Genomic DNA, 13,474 nt, shown 5'->3' on the forward strand with positions numbered 1-13,474 from the left:
CAAGGGGGGACTGAAAGAGGCTTTCCAGGGATGTGCTGCAAAAGGTCCCCCATTTGCTTTCTCTGTTGGCATGTGGTCACATATGTCTGGGTTTCCAGTCTTCTTTTCCCACTACAATCTGTAGCAGAAACTCTGTGTCCAGAGAAGAGGTGACAGGATAGAAAAAGAGAACAGACTGTTAGCAAGTGTGCACCTCACACCAACCCTACAGTAGTAACGCTCCACAGTTCGGGGAGCCACAACGCGAGCCACAGGGACGTGTGGTCCCTTACATTTCATTTTAAGTCAGTTCTGCCAGTGCTTCGGACTTTCACTTGTTTTGGAAGGACAAATCCTTCTTGAGACATAACTTTCAGGAGTAAATCCTTTAAATTGGCCACAGGCAAGAAAAAAAACTCCCCAAAACTGGATCCTTTGGTTAAGTAGAATAATTTTTCTGCCTTCAAGTTTTAGAACAGGGATGTGTTAAGGACTGGTTTCTTGAGCACCGAGGCTCAAAGAGGTGAGCTGAGTGTTCCAAGGCTACACTGTGAAGAAGCGCCTGAGCCGGGATTCAAACCCAAACCTGTCAACTCCTGAATCACTACTCCAGACCTTCTCTGACATAAATCTACCAAGAACACGTCACAGGACACGCTGAGGTCAGGACGGCTTCAGCTTGACTCAGTACATCCCGACTTTTACAGCACAAGGACTTATGGTTGGAATGACTTTGCTGACGCATTTTAACAACCTTAACAGCTGATTGGTAGTAGGGAGGAAATCACATTCAGAAATGACCTTGAAACACAGAATCTCAGAGTTGAAGGAGCATGAAAGAAAATCAGTGACTTAAGTTCCTTATTTTCTAGATGAGAAAACAGCTACAGAAAAGTTATTTGTCAAGGTCACACAGGAAGTTGGAGCCAAACACAAGCTCAACCCTGACCTCAACTCCAGTTTTATTTCTTTTGGTTACACCTCAACGGCCCAACTTAGTGAGACAGTAAGGAACACTGGATTCCAGGATGACTTCAAAATAATTGGTCGGGGTTCCCCACTCTCTGGGCACTAAGGTCTCTTGAAGTTACGTCACCTCCATGGACGTGAAAGGAAAATTTTGGCAAAGCTCCCAGTGTTGTTGACGGTTGATGGGAATTACCATGAGGTCACATGGATGTCCTTGAGGAGGCTAGTAAACCTGTCCACCAGGGGCACACACAGCGGACCCAGGATGGTGTCCCAGTTGGGCTGCATGTACTCCGAGGCACGTCTCTGGGCGTCACTCTCGCAGCAAAAATAATCAGCGCATGGTGTCATGATGTACGGGATGAAATAATAATTTCCACTAGATGCCTGGGAAGAAGAAACAAAAATGTTTCACGAAATAATTGATGCAGAAGCACAGCTGTGGACTTGGGCAGGTGGAACCTTGGTGGGACAGGAAAGGAGAAAATGACTGACGATGAACAACTTGCACAATATGACTATGAATCTATCATACGCAAAACAGGAAACCACTCAATTTCACAAGCTCTAACACATGGACATACGACAAAAATTTGGTTTCAAACACTGAACTGATCTATATATGTTTCTGAACTTCATCAGCAAAGATTTTAGGGTTTTAAGTCTCAGAAATTACATCGTTTCATTACATATCCTCCCAAATCAGAGGGAACTTCAGCCCAATGATAACCAAGGATTACGATGTAAAGGCTTATTTTCTTTCTTTCAGCATAGGTGGAAAAGCCTTGTTATTTGATAATTTAACCACAGGTGAACTATTTATAAACTTTGTTGAGTAAAAACTGTTTTGCAGGAAGCAGATATTAATAAATATGATTAGTCTCAGAGATGTTTTGAAAAAAAAGGATCTGTTTAAAAATTTTTATATTGTCAAACAATACTCAAGTAAAACAGTATCTTTTTTCTATGGAATAATCATGATTCACAGTCAAATTGTAATCCTTTGTAAAGCATAAACACTACCTTTAAATAGCATTAAGCCCATGCTCAGTTTTTAGCATATTTGGAGGACTAAAATATGTTTTTATATGACATTCTTCTATCATAGTCAATCTTTTGTCTATACTGTCATAAAAAGCAACTAGATTAAAATTTCAGACTTTCTAATTCCTTTATCTTCACTAAGTTTTAAAGAATTTACACGATGCCAGAAATAATTCATCTGACTTCTTCCCTTTAATTTTTTAAACTAAGGGAGTTATCTAGGAATTTTGGCATAATGCAGACATAACCTTGGGAAGTACACTTTCACCAAGAAAGAGAAGTCAAAGAAACAACACAGTTTCATCTAAATTAAAAAGAAATTCATTCATCACAGAGACAACTGTCAGAATGCTACAATCTCAGATCAAACAGAAGTCTTGGGAAAACTTTCCACATTGGGGAACTAGCTTGAAACAAATATGTGACAGACATTTTAAAGTTTTCCTTTTGAATAAGATTTGCTTACACAAGGACAGGTGGCATTCTTATTTCTATCTAAATTCAAAATACAAATAATTGTCCTGCAATTCTCTCCCTCTTTTGTACCTTCTAGGGCATCTATAGCACTGTCAAGACATGTCTTTAGGCCCTAAAATAATTCGTTAAGCAAAAATGACTAGCGCTGCTCCACTCAACCATATTTGAGACGGTCAGCAAACTTTTTCTGTAAAAGGCCAGATGGTAAATATTTCTGGTTTTGTGGGCCACATAATTTCTACTGCAACTACTCGACTCTGCTGTTACAGCATGAAAGCAGCTGCAGACAACATGTAAACACATGAGCATGGCTGTATCCCAATAAAACTTCATTTATGGGCACAAATTTGAATTTCATATTTTCACATGTCCTGAAGTATTCTTCATCTTCTGATTTTTTTCCAAGCATTTAAAACTGTAAAAACCAATGTGAGCTCACAGGTCATACCAAAACAGGTGGTGGGCCAACCCTTGTCTAACACTAAGCTTCCTGATGTTTCATGATTCCTGATAATAGGTTTTATGAGAGTACTTACCCTGCTGCAAAATAGCAGCTGGACACTGTCCCCGTGGACACTAGATATTGGGGTTAAACACCTCAAACTACAAATGTCAGTCTGTTACAAAGAGAAGGAGCAAAATTTTTGGTGTGTTGGTGATAACTGGGGAATAGGAGGAACAAAGACCCTTCCCCCTCTGGTAATATCTTCAAATTCTCAAAGACAGGTTCAAATTGCCCAGCAAAGTAAGGTTTTGGTAGGTTAGAGACGAATTTCTCCATCATCTGTAACAAGAAAGCCATGTTGCTAAAGTTAATTAAATTAAATGCCATTTATACACTCAGAAGTTAAACTGCTTGTTCTTCTACCTGAAATTGGTCGAGTTTATGGTAAAAGATTTCCTAGTTCAGACTAAGAGGGAGAAAAGAGCTGTGTGAATCAGTGAAGTCCAGAAGGTAAAAAAAAAAAATTTTTTTTTTCTTCAAAATTTCTCTATTGAAAAAATAGAGTTTGCTATTTTCAAAAAGTTAGAGCTAGGCTGGAGGTGTGTGGAGCTCCTCAGATCCCCTCCCCAGAAAAACAAACATAACTCGTAACAAATATTTTTAAAAAACCATTTAAAGTCTCTATAAATTCTCTTAAGAACATACAGCAAATGGAGGAACCTTTACTCGAGAAAATTGATTAAGTCTTGATAAGAAGACTGAGACTCTAGTATTTGAGCTATAACCTGCTCTTCCCCTACCCTCGAGCCCAGAGTGACAATTCTATTCTGGATGGGTACAGCCAAGAAGATGGGACCCCCTCCCACCCTCAGCTTCAAAGTCTAGGGTGGCAGTTTCTCCCTGGGAAGGCTAGGCCACCAGCATCCTCATTCACCACAGCCCTGTCCTGTAGAAGCTCTATTCCAGGCAAGCATGGTCAAGAGGACCAGGGCTCCATTTCTCCACCGCGTTCCCACTTGTATGGCAGAAGCTCTATCTTAGGTGAAATAGGCCAAGAATACTGGGCCCTGATCATCTATGTCCCAGCTCACATAGGGCAAAGGTTCCATGCCAAGAGAGGCAAGCTGAGAAGATCAGGGACTGCTACCCTTGCCCAGCACCCCGCTCATAGCAGGGTATCACTCTGAGAGAGGCAGGCTGCTACCGCCACCCCTCCCCAGCTCTGGAGCAGTGGTGCAGAGGCTCTGCCTAGGGTAGAGGCATGCTGTAAGAACAGACAGCTTTGCAGCTCTCCCTAAGGGGACTGACTTTATGTGAAACATAGCATGGAGAAGTTCAAACCTATGGGCACTGTCAAAGACAATGGAGATTTTTATGGCAAGAAATTAAGAGGAGGCTGGTAGCTCCATGATAGCAATGGGTAAAAGGTAGACAAGCTAGAAGTTTAACAAAGAGAAACAGGGGAAGAGAGAGTTATGAAAGGCTTCCTGCGGTCAGAGTGAACCTTAAAGACCAGCTTTAAAAACTACCCCTGCAAAGAAGCCCAATGTTAATGATATTAGACTGTGGAACATTTATGTCTCTGGTGATTGGCAAAAACAATAAAGCAATCAGCTAACAATTAGGGGAGACTAACAACTGGATGTAATATCAATAGAGGAAGATCAGTCAGAAACTTAACAGGGAAACTGGGAAAAGATATAGTCAAAGAGAGCCCAGCTATAACCACTGTCATCCCCAGATGGGGATGGGAGGGTTAGGGTAGCTGTGTGCATGTTCAAGGCTGCACCTTCTGAGGTGTGACATCAGAGGCTGCACACTGGAGGAAATAGACTTCACTGAACTAGTCCAGCGAAGTCACTAAACAAATAAACCAGCAAACAGGAACAAGTTCCAGAGGCAGGAGGGAGAAAGTCAGTATCCAGAGTTGCTACATTATCTAAAATGTCTAGTTTTCAGCAACAAAAAATACAAAACATGCAAAGAAACAGGACAGTGTGATCTGTATACAGGAGAAACAGCAGGCACCAAGTAACTGCCTTTGAAAGGACCCAGGTATTGGACTTTGGAGACAAAGACTTGAAAACTGCTATTATAGATATGTTTGAAGAACTAAGGGAAACCATACTTAACAAATTAAAGGTATAACTACAATGAATCATCAAATACAGAATATCGATGAAGAATCAGGAATTACCAAAGAAGAAGCAAATGGAAATTCTGGACTTAAAAAGCATAATAACCAAAATTAAAAATTCACTGAAGGGGCCCAACAGGAAATTTAAGTGGAAGAAAGAATCAGTAAACTTGTAGACAGATCAATAGGGATTATGCAAACTGAAGAACAGAGAGAAAAAAGAATGAAGAAAAATGAACAGAGCCTCAAAGAAATGTGGGACACCATCAAGTGCACCAACAAACACAACTCATAATGGGAGTCCTGAAAGGAGAGGAAAGAAGCAGAAAAATACTGAAAGAAATCAGTGCTGAAAACTTCACAAATTTGATTAAATGAATCTACATATCTAAGAAGTAAATAAATTCCAAGTAGGATAAACTCAAAGAGATCCACACCCAGATACACTGTAGTCAAAATTGTGAAAGACAAAGTCTTGAAAACAGCAAGAGAAACAAGTGTCTTATTGTGTACAAGGGCAACCCAATAAAATAAACATCTGACTTTTCATCAGAAACAATGAATGCTAGAAGGCAGTAGGACGACATATTCAAAGTGATGAGAGAAAAAAAAGTGAACCAAAAATCTTATATCTAGCAAAACTATCTTTTAAAAATGGGGCTTCCCTGGTGGCGCAGCGGTTGAGAGTCTGCCTGCCAATGCAGGGGACACGGGTTCGAGCCCTGGTCTGGGAGGATCCCACGTGCCGTGGAGCAGCTGGGCCCGTGAGCCACAGCCGCTGAGCCTGCGCGTCTGGAGCTTGTGCTCCGCAACAAAGAGAGGCCGCGACGGTGAGAGGCCCGCGCACCATGATGAAGAGTGGCCCCCGCTTGCCGCAACTAGGGAGAGCCCTTGCACGGAGGCGAGGACCCAACACAGCCAAAAATATATATATAAATAAAAATAAAAATTAAAAATGAAGATGAGGGACTTCCCTGGCGGTCCAGTGGTTAAGACTCCGCACTCCCAATGCAAGGGGCACGGGTTTGATCCCTGGTTGGGGAAATAACATCCTGCACGCCGTGTGGTGCACCCTTAAAAAAAAATCAGTCTAAAAATAAAGGTGAATCTAACGTCACTGAAAGTATACAAGGTCTCTAGAGAAAATTTCAACACCCTAATAAAGGATCTGAAAGAAAATCTGGGGGGAAATAAAGACATTTTCAGGTAAACAAAAACTGAGATAATTTGTTCCTAGCAGACCTGTCTTACAAAAAATATTAAAGGAAGTTCTTCAGGCTGAAAGCAAGTGACACCAGACAGTAATTTTAATTCACATGATAAAAATAAAGTATGCAATATAGTTAGTTATACAGGTAATTGTAAGAGACAATATAGTTGCTAATTTCTTCTTTCTTAACTGGTTTAAAAGACAATTGCATAAGATGATGTATATAATCATATGTTGGGGCCTGTAACATATAGATATGTAATATATTTGACACTAGAAGTACAAAAGATGCAGGTGGAAACAAAGCTGTATTGGAATAAGGAAATAGCACCATTTGGTAACTTGAATCCACAGAAACAAATGAAAAGAATCAGAAATGGTAAACAAACAGGTTAATGTAACTCTATAAGTACTTATTTTCCTTTCTTCTCTCAGCTTTGTTAAAAGGTAATATTATACAGAGTAATAATTCTAATAAAAATACATACAAACATTACAACTAGGGGCTTCCCTGGTGGCGCAGTGGTTAAGAATCTGCCTGCCAATGCAGGGGACACGGGTTCGAGCCCTGGTCTGGGAGGATCCCACGTGCCGCGGAGCAGCTGGGCCCGTGAGCCACAGCCGCTGAGCCTGCGCGTCTGGAGCTTGTGCTCCGCAACAAAGAGAGGCCGTGACGGTGAGAGGCCCGCGCACCATGATGAAGAGTGGCACCCGCTTGCCGCAACTAGGGAGAGCCCTTGCACGGAGGCGAGGACCCAACACAGCCAAAAATATATATATAAATAAAAATAAAAATTAAAAATGAAGATGAGGGACTTCCCTGGCGGTCCAGTGGTTAAGACTCCGCACTCCCAATGCAAGGGGCACGGGTTTGATCCCTGGTTGGGGAAATAACATCCTGCACGCCGTGTGGTGCACCCTTAAAAAAAAATCAGTCTAAAAATAAAGGTGAATCTAACGTCACTGAAAGTATACAAGGTCTCTAGAGAAAATTTCAACACCCTAATAAAGGATCTGAAAGAAAATCTGGGGGGAAATAAAGACATTTTCAGGTAAACAAAAACTGAGATAATTTGTTCCTAGCAGACCTGTCTTACAAAAAATATTAAAGGAAGTTCTTCAGGCTGAAAGCAAGTGACACCAGACAGTAATTTTAATTCACATGATAAAAATAAAGTATGCAATATAGTTAGTTATACAGGTAATTGTAAGAGACAATATAGTTGCTAATTTCTTCTTTCTTAACTGGTTTAAAAGACAATTGCATAAGATGATGTATATAATCATATGTTGGGGCCTGTAACATATAGATATGTAATATATTTGACACTAGAAGTACAAAAGATGCAGGTGGAAACAAAGCTGTATTGGAATAAGGAAATAGCACCATTTGGTAACTTGAATCCACAGAAACAAATGAAAAGAATCAGAAATGGTAAACAAACAGGTTAATGTAACTCTATAAGTACTTATTTTCCTTTCTTCTCTCAGCTTTGTTAAAAGGTAATATTATACAGAGTAATAATTCTAATAAAAATACATACAAACATTACAACTAGGGGCTTCCCTGGTGGCGCAGTGGTTAAGAATCTGCCTGCCAATGCAGGGGACACGGGTTCGAGCCCTGGTCTGGGAAGATCCCACATGCCGCGGAGCAACTAAGCCCGTGAGCCACAACTACTGAGCCTGCGCGTCTGGAGCCTGTGCTCCGCAATGGGAGAGGCTGCGACAGTGAGAGGCCCGTGCACCGTGATGAAGAGTGGCCCCCACTCGCCGCCACTGGAGAAAGCCCTTGCACAGAAACGAAGACCCAACACAGCCAAAAATAAATAAATAAATTAATTAATTAAAAAAAAGATTACAACTAAATAAACCTGAGTATCCATAAGAGGTAGGTAAGCTGAAGGTGCAGGAATCCAACCTATTTGGATAGAATTGTTACAGGTTTTAAAACTATTTCCAAAACAAATATTTCTACTGAAATCTTGACAGTCTTCCTTTAGCAAACCTATTCTACCCAAATAGCACAAAAGTTAACTTTGCCCCAGTCCTGCTCTAATCCTCAATAATGAGGTGTGAAAAAATAAGATTTTGACAAATATATGCTCTGTGCTGTCACAGGTTATGGCTCAAGTGGGCAGAGCAGCAGTGGTGGAGGCTGGTGAAAGCCTGCCCACAGCTGGAGCGGATCTGATCCTCTGAGCAAACATTTAGCCTCAGTTTGAGAAAATAAGGAGAAAGAAAGGGAACGCATGAACTCTGAAGACAACTGAACAAGTTTAATGAACAGGACTGAGGAGACAGCAGGCATCTGGAGCCTTGGGAAAGTAAAAATACTTCCTTTGAGAAAATCCTTCATAAAGTGTATATAGAAGTTTAAGAAATTTTACAGAAAGAAATTGGGGCTCATGACTACATTTTAAAAAGCAATTCATAGGGGCTTCCCTGGTGGCGCAGTGGTTGAGAATCTGCCTGCCAATGCAGGGGACACGGGTTCGAGCCCTGGTCTGGGAAGATCCCACATGCCGCGGAGCAACTAGGCCCGTGAGCCACAATTACTGAGCCTGCGCGTCTGGAGCCTGTGCTCCGCAACAAGAGAGGCCGCGATAGTGAGAGGCCCGCGCACCGCAATGAAGAGTGGTCCCCGCTCGCTGCAACTAGAGAAAGCCCTCGCACAGAAACGAAGACCCAACACAGCCATAAATAAATAAATAAATAAATAAAAATTAAAAAAAAAAAAAAAAAAAAAAAAAAAGCAATTCATAAACTTCCAAATGAAAGCACAGGCTCTTGAGTGCAGTACTTTTGTTCTTACAAAGAATAGGCCCAAACATCTTCAAATGATGGAACACATTCAGTCTTTTGTTGGTGGGGGAGACCCAAAATTAAAAAGAAAAACATTGATTAGCATAACACATGTTCAATAGCAAACCAGGCTTGGATATTTGTAATTGTTACATTTATAAATGGAAACTTCTCAAGAATCCAGCTCTTTAAAACAAATTTAACAAAGGCAGCTTAGTTTCCTACATAAAGGGGCATTAGAACCAGTATGCTAGGCACATAACTATGTAAACCCTTATTCTAAACACTCTTCAAGTATTTCCAAAAGGATGATTCTGATACAGTAAGTGAAGTCAGAGAGCAGAGTAAAAACCACTGGTCTCTGACACTATGAGGGTAGGGAGTGGAGGAATCTGTCCTCTGAAGTTTTTAGCTCTAAACTTAGCAACTGAGATTTCCCAAACTACTACCATCTACAAATATCACCACAATGAACAGTTCATCCCATAGCATCACTAGGTTAAATAATAGGTATCTTTAAAAAAGCTCTCACTACAAAAGTGTGGTTATAAAAATGCCATAATTTTTAACACCTGCCTAATATACCAACTGGTGAATATATATAATGTACTTCATCATTCTCTTATTATTTAACTTTGTTTTGAAATTTCTTACTATACACTGAGATGAACACCTTTGCATATGGCATCTTTACACTGTGGTCTTTTCCTAAGAATAGCTTCCCAGAAGTGAGATTACTAGAGCAAGTTTAAGGTTCTTGATGTGTGTGGCCAAGTTGCTGTCAAAAAGGATGGAGCAATTTATACTCCCACTGGTAGTGTACGAAGGCACTTCAATTTCATCACTGTCTCAGGAGAGCTGGGTAGTGGGGTTTTTTTTCACATTTGCTAAGTTAGGTAAAAAAGAAATAACTTATGATTATTGAAATAGGAAGTCAGTATCATCTCAGCTCAAGCATAGCAAGATAGTGGAGAATTTGTATAGCCAAAGATTGAATCCCAACTCTGCTCCATACTAGATGATGACCTTGGAAAATGTACTTATCCACTTAAACCTCAGTTTTCTCATGTTTAAAATGAAGACAATAATACTGTCAATTTCTTTAAGTGATAGAGGCTTAAAGACAGTCATGGCACATAGTGGACATCCAATAAAAGTATTAGCTATGTTAGATAGTTCTAGACCAGACCAGACCGGGAATTCTGAACCCGGAGCCCATTAATTCTTGGGGGTCTGTGAGCTTGAATGAGAAAACAAAATTCCACCTCTGTCATCATTTGCCTTTAATTGAAATGCAACAGAGCCTTCGATCAGGAATGTAGGTAACCCATTCTTGTTTTAGCAGGACATGGGACTTTGTCACTAATAGAAATCACAGAATTTTTCATGTCATATTACAGTTCCTGCAGAGGTCTCAAAATAACTTTTATACTTATCACTACTCCAAGATTATGACAGTTTTTAGACTTGCTGCTTCATTTTATTATTTGAGACATTAGTAAAGGAGGACATAGATTACAATATACAACTTTAAAAATATTTTTGATAACTATATTTCAGTATAAATATAGTCATACTGAAATATAGTTGGTCTCCTTTGTAATCCTTTGTATTTATTTAAGCACTTTAAGATACATTCTGAGAAGGGGTCCATAGGCTCCTCCAGACTGACAAAGGAGTCCCAGGCCCCCAAAATGTAAGAAACCCTGCTCTGGACTCCAAGCAGATGTTTCATATAGAACAGCCTACCTGCAGCCCTAAAACATCAGAGATTCTTCAGTGGGCTTCATATATGAACATTTCCATGATAATAGTGTGAGTCTCATCCATAAACAACTGTCTGGATTCTCCAGGACAGCCCAGGAGAGCAGAGCATGTTGGGGTCTCAACCTAATTGCCCGTCAGGTTCAACCATGGCCACTAACCAAGAACACCTGGGACGCACCCCCCAGCAGGCTCCTCTGCAGGCGCCCTGTGCAGGAAGGCCAGCGGCCCAGGAAGGCCAGCACAGAAACACAAGTGAAGGGGCCTCATTACACCAGCACTTAGTTTTGTTTATGGCTAGCAGCAGCTCACATAGTTGGTTAAAAACAGCACAAGTTTTATAAATTAATTCTTTGGAGCAAATAAAATGTGTAAGAATTTATCCCAACCAACTCATGATGAGACTTTCAGCTTGACCTTCCATGGAACATTTTAAAAGTAATGATACAAACATTTAATCAGTCAACAAATGGCCTACTCAAAAGAAGGGGGAAAAATCTAAGGCAGATGGAAGGTGGTTTAATACTACCCATGAGAGAAGCTGATTTCTGAGCACTTATGGAAGAATGCATATCTTGATTGCTGGCAGATTCAAGCTTTGGAGCTTAAATCTTGTAATACAAATGGGCTGCAAATCCTTAGTGAAAACTAGAATTTAAACAGCATAGAAAATTGTTCCCAAGAAAATTTAGGGAGCAAATGCGCAAACCTAAGACAATTAAAAAATTATTTAACATAACCATGTCTGACAAAGTCAATTTATTAAGGAAGAAAATCTAGGTCAGGTACCACTCTAAAAAAAAATGATTACAAGGTACAATTCTTTGTCTAGTCAGTTAAAGGAGAATTTTTAAAAATCAGCATGCATGCACATCAGGGAAATGCATTTTTTTAAAGATCAATGCAAATAGCATTCTACATTGCTATCTTTCTATATTGGCCTGGTCATAAGAGGAACAAATGCATATACAGAAGCTGAGTAACAATTTCAACTGGATAATCAGACTACTGTGCCACTGAAAGGTGAATGAAGATATCCCTGCTGGAAACATGCCATGTAGCGCCAACTGAGCTATTCCAAGAGTCCATCTGCTTTGTTCAAATAACAGAATGGCTATCATAAAGTCAGAGAATTATTTCAGAGCTGGCACAAATCACAGTAATCACCTTATTAATAATCATCTCATTTTATAAGGGAGGAAACCGATTCCCAGCAAGGTTAGCCAACTGGCCCACAGATGACCACAGAGCCAGGCAAATCTCATGTCCTCCCCCTCCCTTCCTAGACTTCTTGTCACTAACCGTCAATCCAGCTTAATTCTGAAATATCCTTAAATAGACATGGACATGACATACGAAACAAAATGCCCAACACCAACAGATGAGTGAATGGTGAAGTTTATGGTATGTGAATTACATCTTAAAGAAAATAAATGGGTATCATGGGACACTAAAGACTTATTCAGTTGGTAGGCAGAATTAAATATTTATATCTCAGTTCTGACATTGGCCCTGTGAAATGTGACATTACTCCTGTGATATTCAAGAGGTACAGAGAAAAGTTTTATGGTTCACACCTCCAGAGTACTCCAATTTATTTACTTATTTATTCAGAGTACTCCAATTTAAAAGAGAACACAGACCACAGGCATGAAGGGGAAAAAAAGACAAAAAAGACTTGAAAAGAGAATTTAAGATGAGGTAGAAATAAAAAATAGCTATACAAATGAAATAAATATTCAAAGGGCAGACATTTTTACATAAATCACATTCAATGTGTAAAATAAAATTCTCCCTCTCCATCTACTATGAGAGCTAGCTTTCTTGTTTGAAATTGAGTCTTAATTAATAAAAGTGGTAGAAATTCTGATTCTGAATTCAGAAAACCCAAAGGATATGGAAAGTAGAAAAGAAATTTAATTGCCTTTTTACCAAAGTGTCCCTAAGCAATCTACATCATCCTCAGTAATTTTGGATCCCAAGCCAAAGCAAACTGAAGAACTGAGGAAGGCAAGAGGGAAGGACCAGGAGAAATTCTGTTATTCTAAACTTGAGGCCTCAGTGTGCTTGTAAGCCAGGTAAAAGACTTCCAGTATTGTAGACAATACCCCCAATACTGCCAATGTCTGTTTCTCAAAGGATTTCCACTTTACTGGGATCATAGAGATAACTATTTTGATGGGAACAATGAGCTTCTTTTAAGTCTCATTGGCTTTCCAGAGGAAAAAAATAATTACCTAGTCCAGAGGTCAAGAACCAGATTAGTTTTTTAATAAGGTGTTTTTTTAGTAACATGATCCTAGCTTGGAAATTTAACTCCGCTTTTAAAAAAACATCTCTGATCTCTGGCTTTAGGACATGACAAATGAAAGTAAGGTCTAGTTTGCTTTGAACAATTTCTTCTACAAGTATTGGGTGGAAAACCTCATCTTCTGCTAGTAATTTTCCTGGGGGACAAGGAAGGTTTACATCCCCATGCTTCCTCTCTGGTGAGGCTATGCATAGCTTCCAAATAATTTCCCACCGGAAAAAATTATTTCTGTGCATCTCAGCTTTTGAGGTACATGCTTAGTCTTGGGGTATATGTGATTTACATATTTCTCAAGTAAAATGATTATAAGGTGGTGGACACTCAGGCGTACAC

The 13,474-nt window shown here is 39.9% G+C and overlaps 1 protein-coding gene across 1 annotated transcript in view; it reads right to left on the reverse strand.

Moving 5' to 3' along the window:
- The window catches only part of MAP3K15 (mitogen-activated protein kinase kinase kinase 15), a 148,330-nt gene that overhangs the window by 95,566 nt on the left and 39,290 nt on the right, over positions 1 to 13,474 (reverse strand). Inside the window, exon 4 of the mRNA XM_036839721.1 lies at positions 1,142 to 1,335. Within this exon, the coding sequence (XP_036695616.1) occupies positions 1,142 to 1,335 (194 nt within the window). The remainder of the gene's footprint in view (positions 1 to 1,141; positions 1,336 to 13,474) is intronic.

The sequence above is a fragment of the Balaenoptera musculus genome, chromosome X (assembly GCF_009873245.2).
Source record: "Balaenoptera musculus isolate JJ_BM4_2016_0621 chromosome X, mBalMus1.pri.v3, whole genome shotgun sequence".
In the NCBI taxonomy this organism is placed as follows: Eukaryota; Metazoa; Chordata; class Mammalia; order Artiodactyla; family Balaenopteridae; genus Balaenoptera; species Balaenoptera musculus.